The sequence below is a fragment of the Lactuca virosa genome, chromosome 5 (genome assembly GCF_052849685.1).
Source record: "Lactuca virosa cultivar CGN04683 chromosome 5, Lactuca_virosa_CGN04683_v6, whole genome shotgun sequence".
NCBI lineage: Eukaryota > Viridiplantae > Streptophyta > Magnoliopsida > Asterales > Asteraceae > Lactuca > Lactuca virosa.
Window position 1 is genome coordinate 204,512,091 of NC_136430.1, and position 27,423 is coordinate 204,539,513.

Sequence of the window (27,423 nt, forward strand, 5' to 3'; positions counted from 1 at the left end):
CTCTAACGGTTCTTCTGTGATTGTGTTCTCAGGAAAGCTCCCAAGGCAGTTGCATCATCAAGCATCCAAACCCCCTGTAGAGCATGTGACAACAAAAACGTATCCATAAAAAATTATAAATGTCAACTAGTCTAAAATAACAGGTTTGTCTAACTTGATCTGGCCCCGTCTTTTAAAGTTCTATTTGCTTTCAATTTAAGTTTTAATACTCTCTCTGATTTTGCTCTTAATTTTATGGGTGTCATTGGTGGTTTAGTGTTTGATTTTTTTTTCTATTTCAACATCTACTTTTTTATCTGTAAAAACAATCCAACAAACTTTAATATCTAAATATATTACCATAAAAACAAATATATATATATATATATATATATATATATATATATATATAACAAATTTATTTTTAATTAAGGTTTACCATTACCAGACCCAATTCTCAGAGCTATTGTAGAAGGTAAAAAAAAATCGTCCCTAAAACCCATTTTCTTTAACATCCAAACAAATTGATCTTCAAATGAAATGGTTCTTATTTGGACTAATACGGGGTATTGGTCCATTTCGGAATCACTTTTAATGGATAATCTACACTTATTTCGTTTAACTAAGGAGTAGTGGTAACATATTTAAATGTATTTATGTGGTCGTATTATAGAATTGTTCTATAATACGAAAAATCGTTTGTAAACTAAAATTCAAGTAAATTAAACAATACAAGTAACTTAGTTTGTTGAATCCATAGTAGAAAAGACTTAAAAATCTTCAAACTTTTGGTAGCAACAAATTTGGAATATCACAATCCCATAATGTTGATCTCAGTTTTGGTGACAAAAAATATATAAAAAAAAAACATTTTGTTTTTCTAAGACAATTTTGGTGACAAAAATATATAAAAACTTTTGTCATTAAAAAATAACAATTATAAAGTTGTCATAGAAAATATTTATGATTTCTTACAAAAAGAAAATCATTCATGTTTTCCGAAAACAAAGATAATAACAAATTATCAAATAATCTAACCAAGCTTGAAAAATGCTCTGATACCAATTATTGGATTTTATTCAAAAATAGTCAAAACTACAAGTTTAACAACAAAAGCAATTTTATGATTGAATAAACTAAAAACATTTTACCCACCAAGGATCATTTTGCAAAGCTATGAAAGTTTAAAACAATCATAGAAAGGAAAATGTTACAACATTTGAAGACTTTGATTCTTATGGGAGATGGAAGTTAATGAAGTGATGCATTAAACTTCAAAGAAAAAATTCTTTATAATGTATCCACCAAGCAAGGAAATACCACTTCAAGATGTTATTCTTCACTTGTATGTTAGTTGTTCTTAAGCCTTAGAAATATATACCAAATATACCTTCAAAGGAGAAGCAACTACGACCTTAAACTTTATAATATACAAGGCAAATGGGGGAAAAGGGAGAGCACCTAAGTGCTCTCGGTTTTGGCAGCAAAAAGAGGAAGAAAAAAGTGGTAAAAAAAACTCATTAGCTTTTCACATAACCATTTCTTATATACATAGATATATGTACCTATGAGTCATACCTTTTATAAAGTTAAAACAAGCAATGTCATTAGGCATGGGTGTGTAATACATGAGCCAACAAGCAACCACTCTCTTAAAGAGAGGGACCTACGGTTTTGGTAAGGAAATCAAAACCAAGTTCGTCTTCCAATTCATTCTTACAACTAGATAGTTACATGTGCTAATTATTTATTAATAAACTTCAATAAGTCCAAAATAAATGTACATAACTTATATCTATTCATACCATATAAATATAACAAGTTTTTGTTCTCTTATTATTATTATTTCCTAGAAACAATAATTTTCAATATGTTGGTAAAATATTATTTTCATAAAATAATGTTTTTCCATTTAAATACAAACATTGATAATATTTATTAATAATCAAATTATACTAATAAATAATCAATTAGTAGTAACTTGTTATAATATGTGACCCTATAGGATCATATGTCATTAGAAATATCATTCTATAATGACTCTTAGGCATAAAGATCTTCAAAAATATGAGACATCTTTTAAAATAATCCAAGCATGTTCGTATGGAAAATCAACATTGTTATTTATGTTTCTATATTGCAGGCTAGCTACCTTCAAAATTACTTCTTCATCTCCATTTAATAATTCGTTGTTGATCTTGTGATAAATTTTGTTAAACATCTTCACCTTTGATCTTATATCTTTAAATTTACTCTTGACTTATTTTGTTTAATACTCTTTATGAGATAACAGAAATATATTTTTCAAGCGGGACCAAAGTGATCCATACATCAAATATGGGAGACTGGTGACACAAATATCTTCCTTAATGAGTATCCAAGACCGAACGAGCGTGATCACTATTTCTGAAGTCCATGGTAGCGGTTGATTTGTTGCCATTTTGGAGTTTTATAAGTAAATTGAATGTCACTTTTTTTTATATTGGGTCATGAACATTGCACACAATCCAATACACATATTTTAGACTACCATATCAGTTGTACAACAACATTACACACACTCCATGACATAGATTTTGGGCATAACATTCTGAATACACATTACGGACACCCATTATGTGTAACATCTAAATCCTGAGGTACATTTTATTTATTTAAGTTTAGATGTTTGGAGTTGCCACGACGTGGTGGAGGCACCACCACGATATGGCGAGGCACTTTTGGACATAGACTTCATTTAATCTGCCATGGCGTGGCTGCCACCTGGTGGCTTAAACCCTAATTTTTCGGGTTTTCAACCTATTTAAAGGAATGAGGAGGCTAGGGTATATGCATCTTCAGCCTCCATCACCCTCCTAAGATCTGAAGAAACCCTAATCCCTTTCCTCCATTGTTGAAGCTCATTTTGGTGCTTTTGGAAGACCTTGTAGGAAGAAGGAAGAAGAAGTGAGCCAAGATTTGTTTCCATTCCTCATCCTAGCACACTTCTGTACCTCTATAAGTGTCCAAGACTCCACCTTTATGTTTTTAGGTTGCTAGATCTTTAGTTTTCTCACATATTCTTCTTCTTCTTATTATTAGTTGGGATGGCGATGTCCCACAAAGTTTGCAACTTTATGAATCTCTAGGACATTTGGAGTGGTTGATGGTTTGAATCTGAAGTATGGTTGGATTTTAATCCATGCATGAGATTTTTGGTCATAATCCTTATTTTGACCTAATATGAGTTCAAGACATGCATGTCTATAAAACTCTTCTGGAGTTGATAGACTAAGAACTTTAGAGATCAATTGTTGAATGGTTAAGTCCATGTCATGTTTTGCACCCCTTAAGGGATAACTAGCCGATCCCGAGTAGCTCACGAGTAGTTTGACTCGTTTGCACCCCTAACTGAAAGTACCATTCCAGAATAACTTTTAATGGGTAATCTACACTTATTTGATTTAAATAAGGAGTGGTAGTAATAGATTTTAAGGTATTTATATGGTCATAATGGTTAAAAAAAGTTATCACATTCTAGAGTTGCTACTCGTATTTTGGAATTGCTTTACGCATTTCGAAATACAGAAAATCGTTTGTAATCTAAAATGCAAGTAGTTAAACAGTACAACTAACTTGGTTTGTTGAATCTATGATAGAAAACGCTTAAAAATATTTGGAATTTTGGTAGCAACAAATTCGGAATATCATAGCATCCGAAATGTTGATTCTGATTTTAATGTGTGCCCGTGTATATAACTTTGGGTTACAGCATTGAGCTTGAACCATTTTGGCATGCTCCGGAATGGTCAATTCTAGAGAAAATGGTTAGTTAAAAAAAGTTGTGGTTAATATTAAAAAAACACTCCAAAGATTACTTAATTTCTCGATTGTTTTTGAATAATTAGATTAGAAAATGGTTAATATTGACAAATTCTATTGGACTAGTGGATGCAATTAAAAGATTAAAAATAAGAGTTTCTAACTATCAACTATAATCAATGAATATTCATTTTGTCACATGTCAATCTCTTATGAGTTTTGACACTTGTCATTTTATGATATTTTTGAAATAAATAATATTCACATATCAATTCTTAAGTTTTTCAATTTTTAAAATTAAAAAGTCATATAGTATTTATATACATATATATGTAAAATTTTGAACGTCATAGATATTATTTTAAAAAATAGACAAAATTTCACAATTGGTCCCTGTGGTTTACACAATATATCGCACTTTGAGGACTTCCTAGCAAAAAGTCACGCCACTGGTCCTTATGGTTTCAGTTCATTGCGCGATTGGTCCTTAACCCTAACCCCGTCACTTTTGTACCGTTAGTGCAGGGGTATTTTTGTCTTTTCATTTATCAAAACTAGCACCACAAAATCCTGCCATGCACTAAATAAACAAACATGTAAGAATTCAGGAATTCTAAATTTTCCATTAAAATTTGAAAAATTAATCAAGCTACCTTATTGTTCCTGAATTCAGATGTTGATCTTGTGGATTCATATTCATGGTTTGTCTTTGAACATAACTTGGCATACAAAGCAAAGTTACTGGTAAATTTGAGACTTTACGACCACAAACATCATAGTTTTTGTTCCTTTTAACACTAAACCATTTAACTGCACATTCTTCATGAACAAGTCTAAGCGCACCTTTGCAGCTGCATTCCATCTTCAACTGATTACCTTCATCGCATGAATCAAAGCAGATTCTGCAAATCGCTTCTTCCTCGTCAATCTCTTCATCGTTCTCCACTTCAACTGAACTGATTTGATCTTCATTTGAAACAAAATCGTTTCCACAAAATTGGAATATGAAAATCAAATCGCAAGTGTATATAATAAAAAACGTACCATTAGCACTCTCGACTTGATCATTATCTTACGTGCTGCAAAAGAAATGATCTTATGATAACAATGTTTCGCGAGAGCGACCTTGAAACCGAAGCTTGAATCGCCCCAATCTGCACACAATTTTATCAATGTATGATTGTAAACCCTAAAGCCCAAAGTTAAAAACTAGCCCAATAAACCTAAGGGGCTTCATTTCAATTTTGAATCTATATTTTTCGGGAATATGATCGATCTTACCTGTGATTTCTGTTGTTCGTTATATGTTCTTGCGGAAACGGGAGTGGTGGCTGAAGGGGAAGGGTGTGATGATGCGTGTTTGACTAGAAGATATGTACATCGTTTCTAGTGTAAATTGGAGATGGTGTTGGAGACAAGAGGGCTTTCAGGTGGTGGTGCGTTTGTGTCGGAAGGAAAAAGAGAGCTACTTTCACCATTATGAGGAACGTGATCCCCACTGAACCCGTCCCACCCGTTTCCTCCCCCAAAGATTTGATGACACCCTAAAAATCGGAACCCAAGAATCGCAGGAGAATAAAGAGATTACGAACGATGCTTCTTCGGAACCTACAAATCAGAACTGCAAATCGAACATAACTTTGTTACCCTTCTTCATCTCCCTCTCTCTCTCTTTCTCTCTTGTAGATCGATCGGTACTTTCATCTCCTTTAACAGCTTCAAAAACCCTAACCCTAATCCTATTACAGTGATTGCTAAATGAAAAGACAAAAACACCCCTGCACTAACGGCACAAAAGTGACGGGGTTAGGGTCAAGGACCAATCGCGCAATGAACTGAAACCATAAGGACCAGTGGCGTAACTTTTTGCTAGGAAGTCCTCAAAGTACGATATTTTGTAAACTACATGAACCAATTGTGAAATTTTGTCTAAAAAATATTTATTATTTACATTTTAATATTATACTCTCTTTTTTAATCAACCCTGTCCATCTCTTTTTTAATCGACCAGTGTACATCTCTTTTTTAATCAACGTACACAGGATTTTACACTTATTTATGAAAATCAATTAAGCAAGAATACGCGGGCTGTCTATTCATTCTTTTTGTCCTATTCCATCCAATTGGAAAACAGGCGAGTTTGATCAAACTCCATGAGTCCATGGCTGCGGTGGACTACCCAGAACCCCTATTTTGCAACCGTAAAACAGTGTCAGCCACTCGGAAGCTTTTGCAATGGAAGATACGGCCACTAACAGCACTCATTTGTCGTCGAAGAACAAAGAGAAGGATGCCAAATTAAGGTTTCACAATTGCCCCGGCTGCAAAATCGACCGTCTTAAAGAGGAACGAACTGGGTTGCCCTATGCACACCTTTCTTATATCTGGCTCGTTTCCCTCTGCACCGGTACTTGTTTTCTCTTTTATCAATTCATGATTTTAGTTACACCAAATTCAGTCGCTTCATTGATTTTTTCTCTCTGTTATCCATATACTGCAAATTCTGTTGGTTTTGGGTGTAAATGATTCGTGGAACTTCCATATATCTCAATCGAATGATATCAACATTTTTTTCGGGGGATTTTAAGTTAAAATTTTAGATTCTCTTGCTGAGGATATGATGCTAAGAGCTCGTTATATTGGTTTGTTTTTCAGCTCTGCCAATTTCTTCTCTCTACCCGTTCATTTACTTCATGGTATGCAAGTGCAATATTCTAATTTCTTAGTAAAATCATATTTTTCAGTAAGTTCTTGTTGACTGATAACTTGACTATATGTATATGATATCTTCTGCAGATTAGAGACTTTAATATTGCAAGTCAAGAGGAAGATATTGGTTACTATGCTGGATTTGTGGGTAAGCTATCTAGAGAACCCTTTTTAGGCATGACAAGATGCTATGAGTGATGTCAATGGGACAAATTTTTGTCCCACTCAACCCATAGATCTCTTGTATGTACAAAAGACCTAAATGCCCTCCTCAATCCTCATTATCATCATCGAAAATAACCCTAGAAAGCTTGTGCAGTCCCATGAACTACTCTTTTTGAATGATATAAACGTGGAGATTGTTTGATATCTTTGATATCTTTTTGTAGGTTCTTCATTCATGATTGGAAGAGCCTTGACTTCTCTGTTTTGGGGAGTGCTTGCTGATAGATATGGGAGAAAGCCTATAATACTAATTGGCACATTTTCAGTGTAAGCAGTGATATCATATGTTTTTAACTATAACAATTTTAAAACTTAATGGCCTAAATGCAAGATATAGTACTCTCATTTATCAATCCTCCTTATATTTTTTTTCTTATCAAGACATTGTATTTGGAAAATTATAACAAAGGAAGTTGTTTTGTATTTGGATGACATTGTTATAATTAGGTATATTTTTGAAAGTACATTAGGAAGAAATGAAAGTGGGATGTTATAATAAACACAAGAATAGAAGTTTTTTGTTATTTCTTGCATTTCATTGTTTCTTTTGACATATGGATTCAGGTTCATTTTCAACACGATGTTTGGACTCAGTTCATCCTTCTGGATGGCAATTTCTTCAAGGTTTCTCCTTGGATGTTTTAACAGTCTACTAGGAACAATACGGGTATAATACCTTATATACATATATATGCATCTATTTATGGGGTTTGGATATAAAAACTAAAAAAAGGACATAGATAAAGAAAAATATAGTTAGTTAATTTTGCTGTTTATTGAAATCTGTTATAGACATATGCTTCTGAAGTCTGCCATGAGGAGTACCAAGCTTTGGCATTATCAATTGTAAGATGTTTACTATGTTTCTTTGTATTTCTTGTATTTATATTATCATATTTACTTGAGAAGTTATAATTTCAGGTGAGTACTTCTCGAGGAATTGGCTTAATTATTGGTCCTGCTATTGGAGGTTTCTTTGCACAGGTGCAATTTATGGATTTATAAAATAAAATTGTGAATAGTTTAAGATTCTTACTGTGTTTCTTTTGTATTCACATCAGCCTGCTGAGAAATACCCACAGTTTTTTTCTGAAAATTCTTTGTTTGGAAGGTAATACATTCTTTGAAAGTTTTGCTTTTTTTTATTTTTCATTTCTACTATATCATTACATGCTGCAGGTTTCCATACTTTTTACCATGTCTTATTATATCCATCTACTCATTGGCTGTATTTATTTCTAGCTGGTGGCTTCCTGTAAGTATGTTTAATACATTTGGAAAGAGAATACAATTAAACCCCAACCCCATATTGCATTGCATGTTTTAATAATCTTGATTTGCAAATTTTTTTGAAGGAAACACTGCACAAACATGGCAATGCATCAGAAGTAGAAGCTTCTGAAAGTTTACTTGGTCAAAATGAGGTCAAAGCAGAAAAGATGTCTTCATTTGCTTTGTTGAAAAATTGGGCATTAATGTCTACAATCATTGTGTATTGTGTGTTTTCACTTCAGGAAATAGCTTATACAGAGGTAAATAAAAAAAATACAGTTTTACTTATTAATTGCCAAAAATCACAATCTCCTCAAATTCTAAATTAATGTTGTTTTACTTTCACAGATATTTTCTTTGTGGGCAGTTAGTGACAAAAGTTATGGAGGGCTTAGTTTTTCATCTCAAGATGTTGGTGAGATTCTTGCTATTTCAGGTACATTTATTATTTTGGATTTTTAATAAATATTTTTCATGGGGTTGTTGAAAGAATAACATATTTTCTATTGTATTTATTCAGGTTTTGGGCTTTTATTGTTCCAGCTTCTACTATATCCATTAATCGAGAAACTTCTGGGCCCACTCACTGTCACACGCCTTTCAGCTGTAAGTAGTACTTTGATATTGAGAATGAGGAGGGCATTCTCGTCTTTTTGTGTACATAATTATTATTAACCATTGTTTTCTTTGCTTCAGGTTATATCAATACCTATTTTATCAACTTATCCATACATAGCAACGCTTTCAGGGTTTTCTCTTCTTCTAGCTGTCAATTGTGCATCACTAATAAGGAATTTTTTATCAGTAAGTAGATATTATTATTCTCTCTCTCTCTCTCTCTATATATATATATATATATATATATATATATTTTTTAATATCAGTTAATCTTGATATATGCGGTTGTCCAGGTGTCGCTGGTGACTGGGTTATTCATTTTGTTAAATAAATCTGTTGTAAGTCCTATCACTTCTCCATAAAAAAAAATGATTATAATTTTTTTTAAAAGCACAACGTTTATTGATTTAGCCATTTGACTGTTTTCTGTAGTGATTAAGCCAGTATGCTTTCTTCAGTTCTTGACAGCTTAAAAAGAAATTCGCGGTTTTAAAAAAGGACAAAATATCTTTTATGATTATTTTTATAATAATAGTTGAGTGGCAAAATCAATTAAATGGTGAAAGTGGTATGTGCTTTTTTTAAGTAGTTTGATGTTGAAAAGTATAATGGATTAATGACACCATAGAGAATAGTTAAATGGATAAACATGGTGGGATTTTTGTTTTTTTTTTTTTTTTGTATGAAATGAATTGTGTTAATGATAAATAAATAAAGGCCCAACATGAGCGAGGAGCTGCTAATGGCATTTCAATGACAGCCATGTCTGTCTCTAAAGCATTTGGTCCAGCTGGCGCAGGAGCACTGTAAGTCAAGTTATATTCTTTAACCAATACATTCATTAAATCATATTATACTTTGAAAAATCTACCCAATTGTATTTGTAGCAAAATTATAATTTGAAGAAATGAAAGTAAAGTATTAATTCTCTATCATTTTCAGCTTTTCTTTTGCACAAAAACGTCAAGTTGCTGCCATACTCCCAGGTATGAAATATGAAATATGAAATATGAAATATGAAATATCCTCTTCATCTTGATGCTAATTAATAATCTCGTATGTGAAAATGGGTCAATTTGATTACCAATAATAATTCATTACATGGATGTATTTATTAGGTGATCAACTGGTATTCTTTGCATTGAACATCCTTCAGTTTGTCGGGCTGGTTTTAACCTTCAAGCCTTTCATGGCGCAACCCGTTGCATAGAACACAAGAAAGATATTTGTACATTCATTCATGCCCTTATTATTATTATTATTATTATTATTATTATACAGTATAAAAAAGAAAAAGATGTGAGAATCCATAAGTAAGGTTTTCAGGTACAAATACTTATTCTTGTAAAATACAATAAACTTAGTGGAATTTAAATCATGGTTTATCATATGTTGGTTGGTGTTTATAGATGGACATTTATGTGATAATATTTCACCTTTTTTTTCTCCCTTTATGCAACAAAGTTGTTTCTTTATACAAAATATGTAAAGATGTTTTATTGTAAACCCAAACGATATAATATTATAGAGATAACACATTAACATGTTAATGTTTCAACTTACATGCCAATTTATGTAACATTGTTTCAAACTTTTATAAAATATAATTTTATAAACATGCATTCAACATGAAACGTCTATCAAAAACCACTTTATTGCACAAACCGATAGAGACAAAATTGCAGAAATGATCCATGTGGTTTGTCAATTTCTTTGGGTAAGATCCAAAAAAAATTATTAGCAAAATGTTCCTATTTGATAGTTAAGATGTGATTTTGGTCCCTTTCTTGTTAAGTTTAACAGTTTGTTAACTTTTTGAAAATGACAGTTTTACGTTTAGGGATCATTTCTACAGTTGTATCTTTTTATCAAACTACAATGACCATTTCTACAAAAAAAATTTATTTTATTAAAGTATTATACATTAATTCTTTTAATTATTTTTTTAATTTCTTTCTTAATCTATTATTTTTTATTGGATAATTATATATTAATAATATTATTTTTAATATATTATATTTATATATTAATAAATATCACTTTATCGGATTATTAATTTTTTAATTATTTTCTTTTAATTTCTTTTTTATTGGGTTATTATATACTAATAAATATTATTTTTAATATATAATATTTATATAACTATAAATTTTATTTTATTAGATTATGATTTTTTTATTTAATTCTTTTTTAATTTTTTTGTTTTCTTTTAATTGCTTTCTTTGTTAATTTAAATAAAAATCATGAAAAATCTCACACACCCCACCTCTCTTAATTTATTTTAATTATTCAAAAGATAACATATTTTTGATAACACCGCCACCATCACTCAGTCACCACCACCACCACTGTCGGACCGTCTCCAACCCCTGTTACTGCATATATATATCTTAAATTTTCAGTAATTATTTACGAAGTGAGATCATCGTGTGTATTTTAGTTTTTATGTATCCACATGTATCTAATTTTGTTATATATTTTCCAATAAACTTAAGATTTTGACATATAATTTCCCTAAAAATACTTCTACATGAATTACCAACTCTGAGTGCTCCCCGAGTACTCGCTACTCGACAGTCGGTTGTTCTATACCCTTGCCACCACCTGCGGCAATTCTCTGGTGGTTTGAAAACCCTCGATTTAACATTATCGCCATCAATTGCGATGTCGGTAACGATTGGTCGACTGAAGGTTGTTTGTTTTTCGGGGTTTGTTGTGCATTATGTGGGTAGTCGACATGTGTAGTTTTAATCGAGAATGCCCGACATTAGGCGATGATCGGCGATTTCTAGCGAGATGATACGACACAAGGTTGGTAGAAGGCTTCTAAGAGTGGAACTGAAAATGAGTGTTTGGATCGGACCTCCTGGTGGTTCAAATGGTGGTGGTTGTAGCAGATTATGGTCAGCTTAGTAGCAGATATGGAAAATTTTGGTGAATTGGGAAGAGTTTGTTACAGGTGGCTACCGGCGGCGTTGGGTGGAATTAGTTAGTGGGGTTTTCGTCGTAGCATCGATGAAGGTGGTTGGTGGTTGTCCCGACGATTTTCGACAATAGTAGACGGTGTTTTTGCGTATTTTGACGACTTTGTATTGGAACCGATAATATTTATTATGTATAAAAATAATAAATTAAAAGTAATAATCCAATAAAAATGATTTAATCCAATAAAAATTTAATAAAAGAATTAATTAAAAGAAACTAATAATCCAATAAAGTAATATTATTAATATATAAATATTATATATTAGAAATAATATTTATGATTATATAATAATCCAATAAAAAAATTAATTCAATAAAGAAGAAATTAAAAAAATTAATAATCTAATATAATGTAACATTTATTAATATATAAATATAATATATTAAAATAATATTTATTAATATATAATAATCTAACAAAAAACAATCCAATAAAAAGAAATTAAAAAAAAATAATTATATTAATTCAATAAAATTAAAAAGAAAAATTACAAAAATAATCCTTGTATTTTGGTAAAAGATACAACTCTAGAAATGGTCCCTAAAGGTAAAACCGTCATTTTCAAAAAATTAACAGCCAAACTGTTAAACTTAAAAGATCAAAACCACAACAAAACCCACCAAATAGGGACCTTTTTGCTAATGAAGTTTTTTTTGGACCTTTTTTGCTAATAAACTTTTTTTTAGACCTTACCATTTCTGCAGTTTTATCTAGAAAAAATAAAATATGATTTCATAAGCATGCGTTAAACCCGTCATAAAAGGAAGATCAAGTTGTGTATTAGCAGTACTTATTGATATTTTCATTCATTGTTCTTCAAAGCATCATCATCATATTCATGGCTATCAACCTCTGAAATTTTAAGCCTTTTTTTACAAACAAAACATAACACAAAATTATTGGTCAATAAAGATCTAAGCAGCTCCAACCCTATCACGAGGAATCAGGCGAAGTTCTGAGCCATGTTTCAAGAACACATTGCCTGCCAAAACCAAAACCATCATCACATTATTATTTAACACCATCATCATAACATAATCATAATCATTAACATAAATGCTAGCATACCTGCACTTTGTTGAGGATTGATTCCAACACCATCTGCAAAATGAATACAGAAAATGGATTTAGCATACTACTACCAATTTTTATGCAACTTTGTTGTTGGTAATAGAAAATGTGCAAAGTTTTGAATGTTTTTAGGGTTTTAAGGTTGTTTAATTCTTGAGATGACTCCTAATTCACCTTCTTCAAATTCATTATTCGCCTAATTGTGTGGCAAATTGTGGAGAAGCAATCATAAGGAATTCTCTTAAAGTCTCACCAATTTGTGGTCTCTAATTATTGATCAGAGTATTGATCGTGTTTAAGTAGGAAATGGCAAGAATAGGAGTATATGTTTAAAAACTCATAGAATGCATAAGCATTAAGCAACAGCAGGATGAACTAGAAAGAATCAATTGCGACAACATTAGGGCATGATATATTAAACGAAAATTGGGTTACCATTTGTGATGATGGCGCTAGTTTGGGGAGGGACTTTGAATTCTTCCGCTGCATATTTAAGAACAGCAGTGAATGGAGCTCCCTCTGGAACGCTAAACCTAGAAGCAGATCGAGGACACATATAGCAAAAGAATTAACGGATTAAACGAAAATCAAAACCCTATGGCTATGAGAGAAGAAGAAGGCAAGGTTACATACACTTTGAAAGGAAGCTTCGGATCGGAGGTCAGAATAACCTTGAACGACACTTTCCCTCCGGCAGCAGCACTCGCCATAGCAGCAGATCTTTTGTTGCTTCGCCTCCGATTGTATTTAGGACAGGACAGATCTCTTGTAAAATATACCAAAACAAAACTGAGTTGGAACGTATTTACTACGCTATTTAGTGGAATGGCAAAATGAGTTTTTTTTGTTTTTTTGTTTTTGAAAAAAAAAATCATTAAATTTTATTTTTCATATTATACTCTTTAACAAATTATTAAACTATCCAAAAAGCATTATTAATATTGATAATAAGAGGTTTGACACTTTTTATTAAATTGGATAGTCAAAAAAAAGTAGCTCTTTGGTTGGCAGAATGTTGCTGAATAAATTGGAATTGGAAAAGGAATCTGTCAGGAATTTGAATCCAATTTCATATGCTGTTTGGTTGGCAGGAAATGGAATTAGAATTAATTCTAGATTTTGTTTGGTTCGCAGGAAATGGAATTGGAATTCATGTAAAATGACATAATTACCCTTTTTGACTGTTTTGCTTAAAAACAGTAAAATTCCAGCGATTGTGGCAGTAGTGGTGGGGGCAGTGGCGGTGGTGGCGGCGACAATAGTGGGTGGCGGTCATGGTGGCGGCTACCGTGGTGGTGATGGTGGCGGTGACATTGATTGTGGTGGTAGAAGTGGTGGTGATGGTGACAGTGGCAGCTGGTGGCGACAGCGACGGCGGTGATGGTGTTGAGGGTGGCAGTGGCGGCTGGTGGCAGTGGTGGTAGCGGCGATGGTGGCAGTGTTAGTAGTGGTGGTGGTGGTAGTGTTATTAGCGGTGGTGGTGGTGGTGGCGACGGTGGTGGTGGGTGATGACATTGGTAGTGGTAGTGGGTAATGGTAGTGGTGGTGGTGACGACAATGGTGATGGTGGCATCACACACCTTGTTCTTTTCAAAGTTCTTTTCTCTTTTCAAATTCCTCAGTTTGAGTCCAAATACACCCGCGAGTGTGCATGAATCCCTCAAACCAAGGCTCTGATACCAACTTGTAACATCCTAATTTTCAATACCAAAAATTTTGTTTTTAATTAAGTAACTTATAAAACAGTTTACTGAAAAATATCATCGATTCATATCATTTCATAAAACGTAGTCACGTGTCTCAAAACCATATCATAAAATAGTAATAATGGCAGAGTACAATCCCAATAATCTCATAATGCGGAAATTTTGTGTGTGCGTGATGTGTTGCTACCGTGTCGGATCCTTCTCATTCGATGAAGAGGTGTCTGAAAACAAAACTGAAAACTGTAAGCACAAAGCTTAGTGAGTTCCCCCATCATACCACATACCATACATAACACATACAGTTTAACATATGTAGGTACTGACTACCCCTTCGGTCTCTTTCAACCGGTAACTTGCCTAGCATATCAGGGTGCTAGCCTACCCCTTCAGTCCTATCGACCGGTACCTAGGCTATCATATCAGAGTGTTGGCTTACCCCTTCGGTCCTGTCGACCGGTACTTAGCCTAGCATATCAGGGTGTTGGCCTACCCCTTCGGTCCTGTCGACTGGTATCGGGGACTATTTCACCCCCTACTTCTACCACATAGCATCCTAGTGCATAACATATAAATCACATACTGCTTAGCTTATTCGGGTGCTGGCATACCCCTTCGACCCTATCGATCGGTACTAGGGTCTATCCTATCATTTCTACCATTTTCACATATCATCATAGCATACCAATTCATGAACATAACATACCAGATAATTATCACAAACACAATCATCTAACAAACATCTCTTACTAGTGGGTCGGCATTGTGGCCTTATACCCACTTCTACTGGAAGGTAACTCACATCAATGTCGTGCAGTAACTGAACTGTCCTCGGCGCTGGAATCGACTCCTCTCAAACTCCTACACATAACAACCTTCCTTAATTACCATTTCATACTCATAACCCTTTCAATGGTTAACTCAAGTCAAAGTCAAAGTCAAAGTCAACGCACCGGTCAAAGTCAACATCCTGGTTGACTCAACTCGCCGAGTTGATCCACCAACTCGTCGAGTTCCATAACTCAGAGAAACTCGCATTCACGATCGGACTCGTCGAGTTACCCTCTAACTCGCCGAGTTTCTCCCTACGACAGAATCGGGACTTTCCACTTGAACTCGTCGAGTTCTCCTTCATACGGGTCAGAACATTTGCTCATTGACTCGTCGAGTTCATCCTTGAACTCGTCGGGTCCTTCTTCATAACAGTTGGGACATTGTCTTGAACTCACCAAGTTCATCCTGGAACTCGTCGAGTTCTTGATCTTCAAGTCCATATTCATGTCCATCTTGTTGAGTCCTCTTCTAGACTCAACCAGATTGCTTAGAAACAAAAAAGGTTGGGGAACCATGACCCGACTCGCCAAGTCCCCCAAAGTCCAAGTCCATACAATCGATTTCAGTCGGGCTTATTGCATCCAAAGCATAGATTTGGCCCCCCTAGGGTCGATATAACACGTAAAGTTACAAACTTTATGTGCTTGCATGGGTGTTATGAAGCTAGAACACCAAAACTAAGCCATAAAGGAGTCCTAATGCATGGGATAGGGCCATAGCTCAATAAAGGTGGCAACTTTGAGCTTCCTGAGCTCAAATGTTCCCAGATCTGAAGTTATCACTCTCATATTCACTCAAATCCCGAAAGTGACTTAGAAATGTCCCAAAAATGACAAGATGCAAGCCCTAAAGAAGATTTAAGTGATGGAAAGCCAAGGTTGAAGCTTTTTACCTCAAACAAGCTGGAAATGCAACCAAGACTCTGGATCTACTGCCTCCTCCTTGGACCTCCAAGCCTTTCCTTCATTCTCCAAGCTCCAAATCACTAAAATGGCACAAAAAGCTCAAGAACACTCAAAAGCTGATTAGGGTTTCGAGAATAGGGTCTGAGGGTGATGGAGGCTGGAGTGGAGGCCATATAAGTTGTTTAAATAGGGTGCAAACCCTAAAATTTAGGGTTTCATTCAGACAGATCTACTCGTCGAGTCGGGGCTTCCGACTCATCGAGTAAACTCTTCCACCCGCGTCCAAGATTCGCCTCCTACTCGACGAGTTTGGGGCCTCAACTCTTCGAGTCCCAGTATAAAAATGCAAAAACTCATATTTAGAATATGTACCGGGAACCAGGCGCTACACACATGCTCCCCCATGGTCTTACATAGAATGACATGGGCTCCTCCACATGGTCTGATATCCAAGTGTCATGGGCTCCCCATGGTCTTTACCTGGAATGCCATGGGCTCCCCCACATGGTCTGATATCCAAGTGCCACGGGCTCCCCCCGGGGTCTTCCATGCAAGTACCACAGAGACAACTAGTATACTACATATCACAAAATCAACTAGTGTACCACATATTACAAAATCAACTAGTGTACCACATATCACAAAATGGGCCGATCCTTGGTGTCTTCGACCCATTGGTATGGTGAGGAGACTCACCTCGAATGCAGAAGCTTCCCGAATGAAATCCTTAGCTGCTGCCCCGCCAGCTTCCCGAGCTGTCACTACCAATCAATATACCCAATTAGCAATTGGGTTCCATGCTATAATCCTTAATCTATACATGGGGTAAAATAACCATTCTACCCCTGGCCTTGTATGATCCAAAACTAAGGCCTAAGCCCAAAATAAAAGCCCAACACTATAATGTCCATAAATCCATCAATGGCCCAATTTTCCAAATTGGGCCCTAACCCCTTACAGGCCTTATCCTAAGCCCATAATCTTCTTCATTATAATTTAGTTTACTCCAAGCACCCCTTGGGACTAACTTGTCCAAAGTCAAATGTCAAAGTCAAAGTCAAAGTCAACGTTCCAAGTTGACTTAACTCGTCGAGTTACCTATCAACTCGTCGAGTCCACCCCAAAGTTAGAATCGCGATATTGCGATCCAACTCGTCGATTTTTCCTACAACTGGTCGAGTTACTCCATTTCTAACAGAATCGGGATAATTCCAAACCAACTTGTCGAGTTCACCCATGAACTCGTCGAGTTCACCCATGAACTCGTCGAGTTCTTCAATCTGCCAACCCACTTAATGCATTAAGTCCTTTTTCTTAAATTCAAAGGTTCCAGACCTCAAATCCCCATCCTTAGAGATGTCTAGAAGGGAAAAGTTTCTAACTTTGCCCCCAAGGATCGTCTAATAAGCTCTAAAACCAAACCCTAGTCCCCTTAAGGAGGGTATTGACCCATTAAGCCCTTAAACTCTCACTTTAATGTCCCAAGACGCATATATGAGGTCCTAAGGTGGTTTAATCACGTAAAGTTTCCAAATTTACGCCCATGCATGCTATAACACTCTCTAAGGTTCATTTTTGGCTTCATTGTGGACATATTTCATGAATGGGACATGGAGGCTATTAAAGTTTGCAACTTTAATCCTCTAAAGGTCATGTAGGGGCCAAATCTACATCCTCAACCCTTGGAAACCTCTTTTCTTTGGATACTAAAGTCAAAGTCACAAAACCAAGCCAAAACTACCATAAATGAGATCTATTAAACTACATGTCAAGGTTGTGACTTTATACCTCAAAGATGTAGCCTTTGATGTAGAGTTTATGAATCCAAGATCACTCCTCCAAGCTTGATACTTATCTCTTCAAAACTTCCTTCAAGAATCACTCTAAATCTCACAAAACTCAATGAACAAGGAGAGAGGTTGTTCTAGGGTTTTTTCTGGGCAAGGAGGCCAGCCCTAGAAGTTGTGACAACCCGTAATTTCTATCTTGTACAATTATTCAATTCAATCAATGTTTAATTGTTTATGTTGTCTTTTAGCACTGTTTAAGGGTTCGTTTAAGTGTTATAAGCTTTAGTACAACCAAGGTTGTAACGCCCGTAGATTTGGGCTAGTCAATTTAGAGATAATAGGGGTCAAAAACGGCTTTTTGACAAAAGATCATTTAGAATAAATAATCTTAACCAAGTTGTAGAATATGTCTCAAGGGTTTCATACATATAAAGAACGCCGAAATCCAAGTTATAACGAAGAAGTTATGACCCGTCGAAGTTTTTCGGCAAAACCAGCACGGCACCGGGAGACGTAAATAGTGAATTTGCGATGGAGGACTTTTTAGACTTAGAAATCTAAACAAAAGTTGTAGTACATGTTAAACCGAGAACATACAAAAAAACGCCCAAATCTGACTTCGTATGAGGAAGTTATGAATTTTCTAAAATTTGGCATAACAGTGCACGACCCAAAACTCGAATTTTAGTTCGAGCGGTTTTTGGCATATGCGACCTAAATGAGAGTTGAAGATATCATTAATAGGAACTCAACGGTAAAAAGACAGACGAAAACGGAGTCTGTATGTAGAAGTTATGAATTTTACGCGGACATTTAACAATATAATCTTCTCGTACTGTTAAATTTAAGATCAGTCGAGAATTAGCCAACGAAGTAAAAATGAAAGTTGTAGATCTTATTTTTACCTACGCGTGGATATAAAGAATGTCAAGAGTAGAGCTCGTATGTTAAAGATATGGACGAAACTTGGTCCCTACTCTTCGAGCACGATAAATTCGATACAATTTTGTAAATCTGAGATAGAATGAGAATTATTTGACGACGTCTAAATGAAAGTTGTAGTACTCGTAAATACCAACACGTGGATATAAAGAACGTCAAAAATGGAGTTCGTATGAACGAGTTACAAATTATAATAGCATATTTACATATTAAAATAAAGTATAAATCATATATACGTACACATATATATACAAATGTATATATCATTAGAAAGGTATCGACGATGCGGTTATTATAAGACTAGTGTTGAGTACTTTCGACATTAGTTTAGTACAAATATCGTTAAATCTATTTAAAATAGTATTGTGAAAGGGTGTTTAGTCGTTTATATAACTATAAGGTCATTAAGTAATTATGGATGGTAGTTTTTGTAAATTCAATTACTATAAATAAGAGGCTTGGGCTCTCATATTTCTTGCACCATTCTCTTGATTCAAGAGTCTTTCTCTTCTTATCCCCCGAGCATTTCGGTCCCTCGTGATTCGACTTCTCTTTCTGTAGTTTTAGTATAGTAAGGTGAGCGCTGAAACGCTGCACGAATCTTTCTTAGAAAGATTCAGCGACGAAGTTTTGCCCCTGCAGAGCCCTACTCCTAGCTAAAACCCCATTGTAAGTAAGTTATGCTTACCCAATTTTAAATATAGTTTATATTTAAAATTAGTATTGTTATTATGAACTTATAATAAATATTTGAGCTATTATTATGACTTATATAAATGTCGTTATAATATCTTTTCAACTACTCGCGGTACGGGGAATCTGGTTTAAAGGGCCGCATAGGGTTGTTGGATTTCAGAAGTGCTATATGCCAAAATGGTCCTGCCCTCCGGTGTTTTGTGTCTGGCCCCTGTCTGTACATAGTGGTTGGAAAGTATTGTTTAAACACTTATATAATAATAATAATAATAAGACTAATAATTAGTCACGGTAAATATTAGACTAAAATCTAGTGATAATAATACTAGGTTTTGTCGAAAGAAATTATTTTAAAGTAAACGAAGCGCTGTCCGAGTACCGAGTCACCACCTTATCAAGTGAGTGCATAGTTACTTTCATCTTACACATATATATGAAGTATTTAATATAAATTACGTGCTATGTGTGCATATTATATGTGTTCTTAATATCTATGAGGGATGAACGATTTATACATGTTTTAAATGATTTAAACTGTATATGTATTTTATATCTACGAAAATGTTGGGTAAAACATGGGTAGATGAAATAGTTGATGTGTGATAAAATGATGAGAGACCTCAATGTTTAAGATGACCTGGCCATCTAGCGGAGTATAGATGACAACCACGGACTATTCTAGACAATCCAGTGGAACACTAGCGGGCTCGTAACTTGTAGGTGTTTTTGAACTACGTATTCACTAGGTATTTTTGAACTAAGTGTTCACCATATGTTTTGAACTAAGTGTTCATCATACGTTTTGAACTACGTGTTCACCAGATGTTTTGAACTACGTGTTCACCAGATGTTTTAAACTGCGTGTCCACCAGATGTACCCTCTTGTATAAACCCTGGCGACTATACGACTTAGTGCCTTTTGTATAAACCCTGGCGACTATGAGACTTAGTGCCTAAACCCTGGCGACTATGCGACTTAGTGCCTATTGAGTAAACCCTGGCAACGATGGATTTCGTGACGATTCCTTAGGATGATCCTTTGGAATGAATGAACAAGGAATAGCTGAATCTTAGGGTAGATCCTTAAAAGTAAAGAAGATAATGGGGATGGGTAATTGGGTTGATTGTTTGATGTTTAACATAATAATTATATTATTGTGGGTTGAAAACCCTATGTACTCACCAGGTTTCCCAACCTGACCCACTAAAGCTTATTTGTATCACAGGTGTCGATATGAAGCTACTTTACACTGAGGGATTTAAAAGAGATGTAGATCACTAGTGTAAATGAATGTAAATTCTGTTTATGCTTATGTTTCTGTATTGACGATGACATCCCAAATGTTTTAAAATGGATAAAAATACATTCCTTCGGAAATGCTTTGATAACGTATTTATCATGTTTTACTGGGAACAAATTCCGCAACATTTTTATTAAAAGAGGTACTCTGATTTTTATAAATCATAAACAAAAATCGGACTTTTATGGCCGTGAAAATGGGGATGTCACAGTTGGTATCAGAGCATTAGTTAAGCGAACTAGGAATAAGGATTTATTTCTAGACTTAAACTTAGAATGCTAAGCGATGATTGTGAGGAGTGTGTCTAGTATATTTAGATAATATACCTTAATAGACACAAACACTAGCTTATTTAGGGAAGATGCCTAAAATGCTTTTATGTGCTAACTGATTTATGATGCTTTATGATGTTATTATTTGATCGGATCTATGGTCTGTTGCCGACCAGATATGGAAATTTTATGTGTTTAGATTTCTAAACGTTTAATTACGGTGTTAGAACTGACATGAAACTTTTCGGAGTAATAAGGAGGAATACGCGCCTAAATCTTCCTCTATCTATATTCTCGTCTCGATACACCGAACACTTGCTTTGGTGTGCAAAACATCATGGTGAAGACTCGTAGTGAATTGAGAAAATGGAGGAAATGAGAAGGCTAATGATAGTGAATGATACTTATCAGAAGATATCGTAAGAGTGATATCTTGACTTTAGAATGCATCTAATAAATAATGTGTCTAGTACGGGAGAAGTACACTTTCGATTAGCAAAAAGAAAGATTTTTGGTATAATCCATGAAGTTATCCCAATGTCTGACAACCGAGTTGAAGCATAATGGATGATTGAAGATACGCATGGAAGAAGTCCTAGTAGAGTCTAGGGAAAATTATATGATTGTTTGGACACATTTGTATGTGTTAAAATTGTTTTTGTGATAATAACTTGGAGAACTGCGAGACAATACTTGGGACGAGTATGAGTAGGTGTGAAAGGTAGTAGAGGCCTATACTACCGGAAGCACAAGACCCACACTTGGATCAGGGAAAGTCACAAGGTTACCAAGAAGCTAGTAATTGATACCATTTTATTCAAGTATGTCGTTACCATTGTTTCGGTAATGACTAAGAAGATTGTTGTTATTCCGACCCTAGTGGTCATATCGAATTGAGTCCGACTACGAGGAGTATGTTACGTGGTTCGGAGAACCAAGTTTGATGTAACATCTGACTTAAGCCGGAAGATTGAAATAAAAGATAAATCAAAACGATCGGTAGAGGTATCGCGATAGTTGCTTGTAGCTAGAAATGCTACCATTTAAGATATGATTAGAACATGAAGGAAGGTATAGTTTGTTCTAGAATTTGACTCTAAAAGACCTGAGTCCAAGCAATGCATCATACGATGAGAGATCATTAGAACGTGACCCATCGGTCTATTATGATAATCGAAGGAAGAAACTTATCTCAAGTTTGTTAAAGAAGGAGTCTCCAATAAATATCGAGATCGTGACATGAAGATCATGATTGGAAGTCTAACATGAGATAGAGAGCGGGTCCAAGATCGGGCACCGCCTGCAGTCAAGAAGTGTTAGAGTTAGATACTCGTTCGAAGAAACATCAAAGTTACGGTTATTACTTAGGATGAAGATATAAAGTATGGAGTCATCATGTGAGCCCTGTTTCGTTGATGATTCCGGGACGTAATCATCCTAAGGGGGAGATAATTGTAACGCCCGTAGATTCGGGCTAGTCAATTTAGAGATGATAGGGGTCAAAAACGACTTTTTGACAAAAGATTATTTAGAATAAATAATCTTAACCAAGTTGTAGAATATGTCTCAAGGTTTTCGTACATATAAAGAACGCCGAAATCCAAGTTATAACGAAGAAGTTATGACCCGTCGAAGTTTTTCGGCAAAACCGGCACGGCACCGGGAGACGTAAATAGTGAATCTACGATGGAGGAATTTTTAGACTTAGAAATATAAACAAAAGTTGTAGTACACGTTAAACCGAGAACATAAAAAAATGCCCAAATCTGACTTCGTATGAGGAAGTTATGAATTTTCTAAGATTTGGCATAGCAGTGCACGACCCAAAACTCGAATTTTAGTTCAAGCGGTTTTTGGCATATGCGACCTAAATGAGAGTTCAAGATCTCATTAACAGGAACTCAACGGTAAAAAGACAGACGAAAACGGAGTCCGTATGTAGAAGTTATGAATTTTACGCGGACATTTAACCATATAATCTCCTCGTACTGTTAAATTTAAGATCGGTCGAGAATTAGCCGACGGAGTAAAATTGAAAGTTGTAGATCTTATTTTTACCTACGCGTGGATATAAAGAATGTCGAGAGTAGAGCTCATATGTTAAAGATATGGACGAAACTTGGTCCCTACTCTTCGAGCGCGATAAATTCGATACAGTTTTGTAAATCTGAGATAGAATGAGAATTATTTGACGACGTCTAAATGAAAGTTGTAGTACTCGTAAATACCAACACGTGGATATAAAGAACGTCAAAAATGGAGTTCGTATGAACGAGTTACAAATTATAATAGCATATTTACATATTAAAATAAAGTATAAATCATATATACGTACACATATATATACAAATGTATATATCATTAGAAAGGTATCGACGATGCGGTTATTATAAGACTAGTGTTGAGTACTTTCGATATTAGTTTAGTACAAATATCGTTAAATCTATTTAAAATAGTATTGTGAAGGGGTGTTTAGTCGTTTATATAACTATAAGGTCATTAAGTAATTATGGAGGGTAGTTTTTGTAAATTCAATTACTATAAATAAGAGGCTTGGGCTCTCATATTTCTTGCACCATTCTCTTGATTCAAGAGTCTTTCTGTAACGACGTAAATTTTCAAAACAATTTTTCACTTTTAAAAATATAATTTCATTCATAGATGTCATAAATATCCATGTATCACATATCAAATCCATAAAATTCATCCCAAGATCACAATACATAAAAACTCCACAAGTGTGTACTGATCATGCCGGCGCCTTCCCGCGATCATCGCTAGAACCTGAAACACATAACATAACAACTGTAAGCATAAAAGCTTAGTGAGTTTCCCAATATACCACATACGCACATACGCCACTCAAGGCTAAATAAGACCTTCCGGTCTCTGTGTCTCAGGGGACTTCCGTCCCATAACCCTGGTAGACCTTCCGGCCCTACCTGTAATGACCTTCCGGCCCATTTCACCCTGACCTTCCGGTCCATATCATCCTGACCTTCCGATCCACATCATTCATAACATACCTAACACATACATATCACGTAACAGCATACAGTACATACACCTCATAGCATACAAGACCTTCCGGTCACACATAGGTACCTTTTCAGGTACAGTATAGTGAGAAGACTCACCTCGGGTAACTCGGATAATCTCGCACACGGATATACTGATCTAGCCCCCGCCTAATCACATAAACAATATCCTCAAATAAACAATGGCTCTCAAAGGCTAGATTAAATCCCTTTCTACCATCCCACAGAAGGGTAAAAAACCATTTTACCCCTCCCTGACCTAAAAGTCCAAATGTTGACCAAAACCCTAAAAGTCAACGAAAGTCAACACGGGGCAGTACGCGGCACGTACCAGCTCTTGTACGCAGGGCGTACTCCGGTGATCCAGAATCGGGGTCGCAAACCCTTACGCTGCGCGTTCTGATAGTTACGCCCAACGTAAGTCTCAGCTTCAGCCTTTCTTGGATTTTGACACTCCTCCAACTATCAGATCTGACTTCCCTTAAGCCTCTTATTCCATAAAGTCGGAACCTTTAAGCCTTTGCATGGCTGTAAAGGTCACTAATCACTCTAACACCTCTCCTCTTTCCTTATAAAGCTTAGATCTCATGCATGACTTAAGATCCACGTCCAAGTTTGGATTTTTATGAACCCACAACTCATAACACTCTGAAATATAGAAGATCTAAGCTTATGGAGACCTTTTGCTCATAAAGTCTCCACCTTGGGACCAAAAACCCTAAAAATTGGTCGAAGAAGCACACAACAATAATAACAAGGAAAGTTCTGAGCTTTTTACCTCCAAGTGAAGATTCTCCCTCTGTAGAACTCAGATCCAAGCTTGCACTCCAACTTCTAGCCTTCACAAGAATCTCCTCTTCTTCTTTACTAACACACAAAGGCACTTTTAGCTCCAAAAACACTCACACAAGCTTAGAACGAAGGTTGGCTCTCTTTTAGGGTTTCACTCTCTCAAATGGCGGCTGAGGATAAGGCCATAGCCTTCTTTATATAGGGCTCGAGTCTAAATTAGGGTTTTGAGTCTGGACCCGCTACGCCCAGCGTACCGGGTGGAGTCCGCGTCCAATTTAAGCGCATGAGTACGCGCAACGTACTCTTCAGTACGCCCAGCGTACTCATTTGCCTTAATATTTCCTTTAAGGGTAAAACTTGACAAATTGGAAAAGAAGAAGGGTTTAAGAGACACACCTGAATTCCGGGATGTTACAATTCTCCCCCACTAGAACCAGACTTCGCCCTCGAAGTCTCATGCCGCAAACAACTCCGAATGCTGCTCCCGCATCTCTGACTTCGGCTCCCAAGTCAACTCGGACCCTCTCTTATGCTGCCACTGGACCTGAACCAGGGGCACCTCCTTGTTCCTCAGAACCTTGATCTTCTGATCCAGAATTGCGATCGGGTCTCTCAACATAATTCAATCCTGCATCCACCTGAACATCCTCCAGCGGCACTACCGCCGACTCGTCGGCTATACACTTCCTCAACTAAGACACGTGGAAGGTATCATGAATCTGGCTCAACTCCGCAGGCAGCTCCAAACGGTATGCTACCCTGCCCACCCTGGCGGTCACCCTGAAAGGACCAATGTACAGGGGCCCCAGCTTGCCCCTCTTCCTGAATCGAATTACTCCTTTCCAAGGAGACACCTTCAGGAGTACAAAATCCCCGACCTGAAACTCGAGCTCGGACCGTCGCCTATCCGCATAACTCTTCTGGCGACTCTGGGTTGTCAACAACCTCTGTCTAACCTGCTGTATCTGCTCGGTCGTCTGAAGCACTATCTCAGTGCTGCCCATCACGCGCTGTCCTACCTTCTCCCCAGAAAATGGGAGTCCGACACCTCCTCCCATACAACAACTCGAAGGGAGGCATACCAATACTCGAGTGATGGTTGTTGTTATAAGAAAACTCAGCCAACAACAAATACGTGTCCCAACTTCCTCCGAAGACCAACACACACGCCCGAAGCATGTCCTCGAGCGTCTGAATCGTCCGCTCACTCTGTCCATCCGTCTGTGGGTGGTAAGCGGTACTTAAATGCAGCCTCGTGCCCAACTCCTCATGGAACTTCTTCCAGAACCTGGAAGTGAAACGTACATCGCGATCTGATACAATCGAGATCGGCACTCCATGATGCGATACCACCTCTCTCACATACAACTCGGCCAGCCTCTCTGCGGAAGAGCTCTCACTGATAGCAAGGAAGTGGGCGCTCTTCGTAAGCCGGTCGACTATCACCCAAATTGCATCGAAGCCCCTCGCGGTTCTCGGCAATTTGGTGATAAAATCCATAGAAATATGTTCCCACTTCCACTGGGGAACCTCAAGTGGCTGCAACTTGCCATGCGGACGTTGGTGCTCGGCCTTAACCCTGCGGCAGGTCAAGCACCTCTCAACAAACCACGCGGCATCCCTCTTCATGCAGGGCCACCAATACTCTCTCTTCAGGTCCAAATACATCTTAGTGGCCCCGAGATGGATCGAGAACCTCGATATGTGCACCTCCTTCATCAGAATGGTACGTGCCCCGCCTGCATACGGCACCCAAATTCGACCCTGAAAGGTCATCAGCCCTCGGCTATTGGTAACGAACTCGGACACCTGCCCGATCACCCGCTCCCTTTTGCGGTTCTCCGGCATCACGGCCTCTGCCTGGGCCTCCCGAATGGTGTCCAACACCGGATTCATCACCGTCAATCGCATACAAATGTCTCGAATCGGGGCACTCTCCGCCCTACGGCTCAGGGCATCAGCTACAACATTAGCTTTGCACGGGTGGTACAGGATCTCGCAACCATAATCCTTTACCACATCCAACCATCTCCTCTGGCGCATATTCAGGTTGGGCTGATCCATCAAATACTTTAAGCTCTTGTGGTCTGTGTACATGGTACACCGAACCCCATACAGATAGTGACGCCATATCTTGAGGGCGAACACCACTGCCCCCAACTCCAGATCATGGGTGGGATACCTCGTCTCATGAGGTTTTAGCTGCCTCGATGCATACGCTATCACATGCCCTCTCTGCATAAGTACTGCACCCATCCCTGATATCGATGCGTCACAATACACCACAAAATCCTCCATCCCTTCCGGGAGGGCTAACATTGGGGCCTCGCATAATCTTTGACGAAGTGTCTCAAACGAGGTCTGCTGCACCGGGCCCCACGAAAAAGCGACACCCTTCCGGGTTAACCTGGTGAGAGGCACGACAATCTTGGAGAAATCCCTGATAAATCTCCGATAGTAGCCGACCAACCCCAGAAAACTCCTGATCT

General features: G+C 36.7%; 3 protein-coding genes across 4 annotated transcripts; 1 reads left to right on the top strand and 2 right to left on the bottom strand.

The window, feature by feature from the left end:
- Nucleotides 1-4,429: 4,429 nt before the first annotated feature.
- LOC145112282 (uncharacterized) lies at nt 4,430-5,798 on the bottom strand. Its single transcript, XM_079048463.1, has 3 exons — nt 5,747-5,798; nt 4,857-4,934; nt 4,430-4,746 (listed from the first exon to the last, which is right to left on the bottom strand). Exons 1-3 carry the CDS (start codon nt 5,796-5,798, stop codon nt 4,430-4,432), a joined length of 447 nt encoding a protein of 148 aa, XP_078904589.1.
- A 68-nt stretch (nt 5,799-5,866) lies between these two features.
- ZIFL2 (zinc induced facilitator-like 2) lies at nt 5,867-9,998 on the top strand. Of its 2 annotated transcripts, none has more exons than XM_079051920.1 (17): nt 5,867-6,187; nt 6,436-6,476; nt 6,577-6,637; nt 6,879-6,981; nt 7,279-7,381; nt 7,507-7,560; nt 7,636-7,698; nt 7,776-7,825; nt 7,957-7,969; nt 8,070-8,246; nt 8,335-8,422; nt 8,507-8,592; nt 8,683-8,790; nt 8,898-8,942; nt 9,322-9,410; nt 9,547-9,590; nt 9,723-9,998. In XM_079051920.1, the coding sequence occupies exons 1-17, from the start codon at nt 6,016-6,018 to the stop codon at nt 9,812-9,814; spliced, it is 1,389 nt and encodes a 462-aa protein (XP_078908046.1). In that variant the 5' UTR covers nt 5,867-6,015; the 3' UTR covers nt 9,815-9,998. The 2 variants fall into 2 exon arrangements, with proteins under 2 accessions (XP_078908046.1, XP_078908045.1); XM_079051919.1 differs by having other exon boundaries at nt 5,868-6,187; nt 7,894-7,969; nt 9,723-9,997.
- A 2,349-nt stretch (nt 9,999-12,347) lies between these two features.
- CCP2 (ubiquitin-fold modifier) lies at nt 12,348-13,453 on the bottom strand. Its single transcript, XM_079047868.1, has 4 exons — nt 13,295-13,453; nt 13,097-13,194; nt 12,659-12,691; nt 12,348-12,572 (listed from the first exon to the last, which is right to left on the bottom strand). The coding sequence occupies exons 1-4, from the start codon at nt 13,369-13,371 to the stop codon at nt 12,505-12,507; spliced, it is 276 nt and encodes a 91-aa protein (XP_078903994.1). The 5' UTR covers nt 13,372-13,453; the 3' UTR covers nt 12,348-12,504.
- Between the last annotated feature and the right edge of the window lie 13,970 nt (nt 13,454-27,423).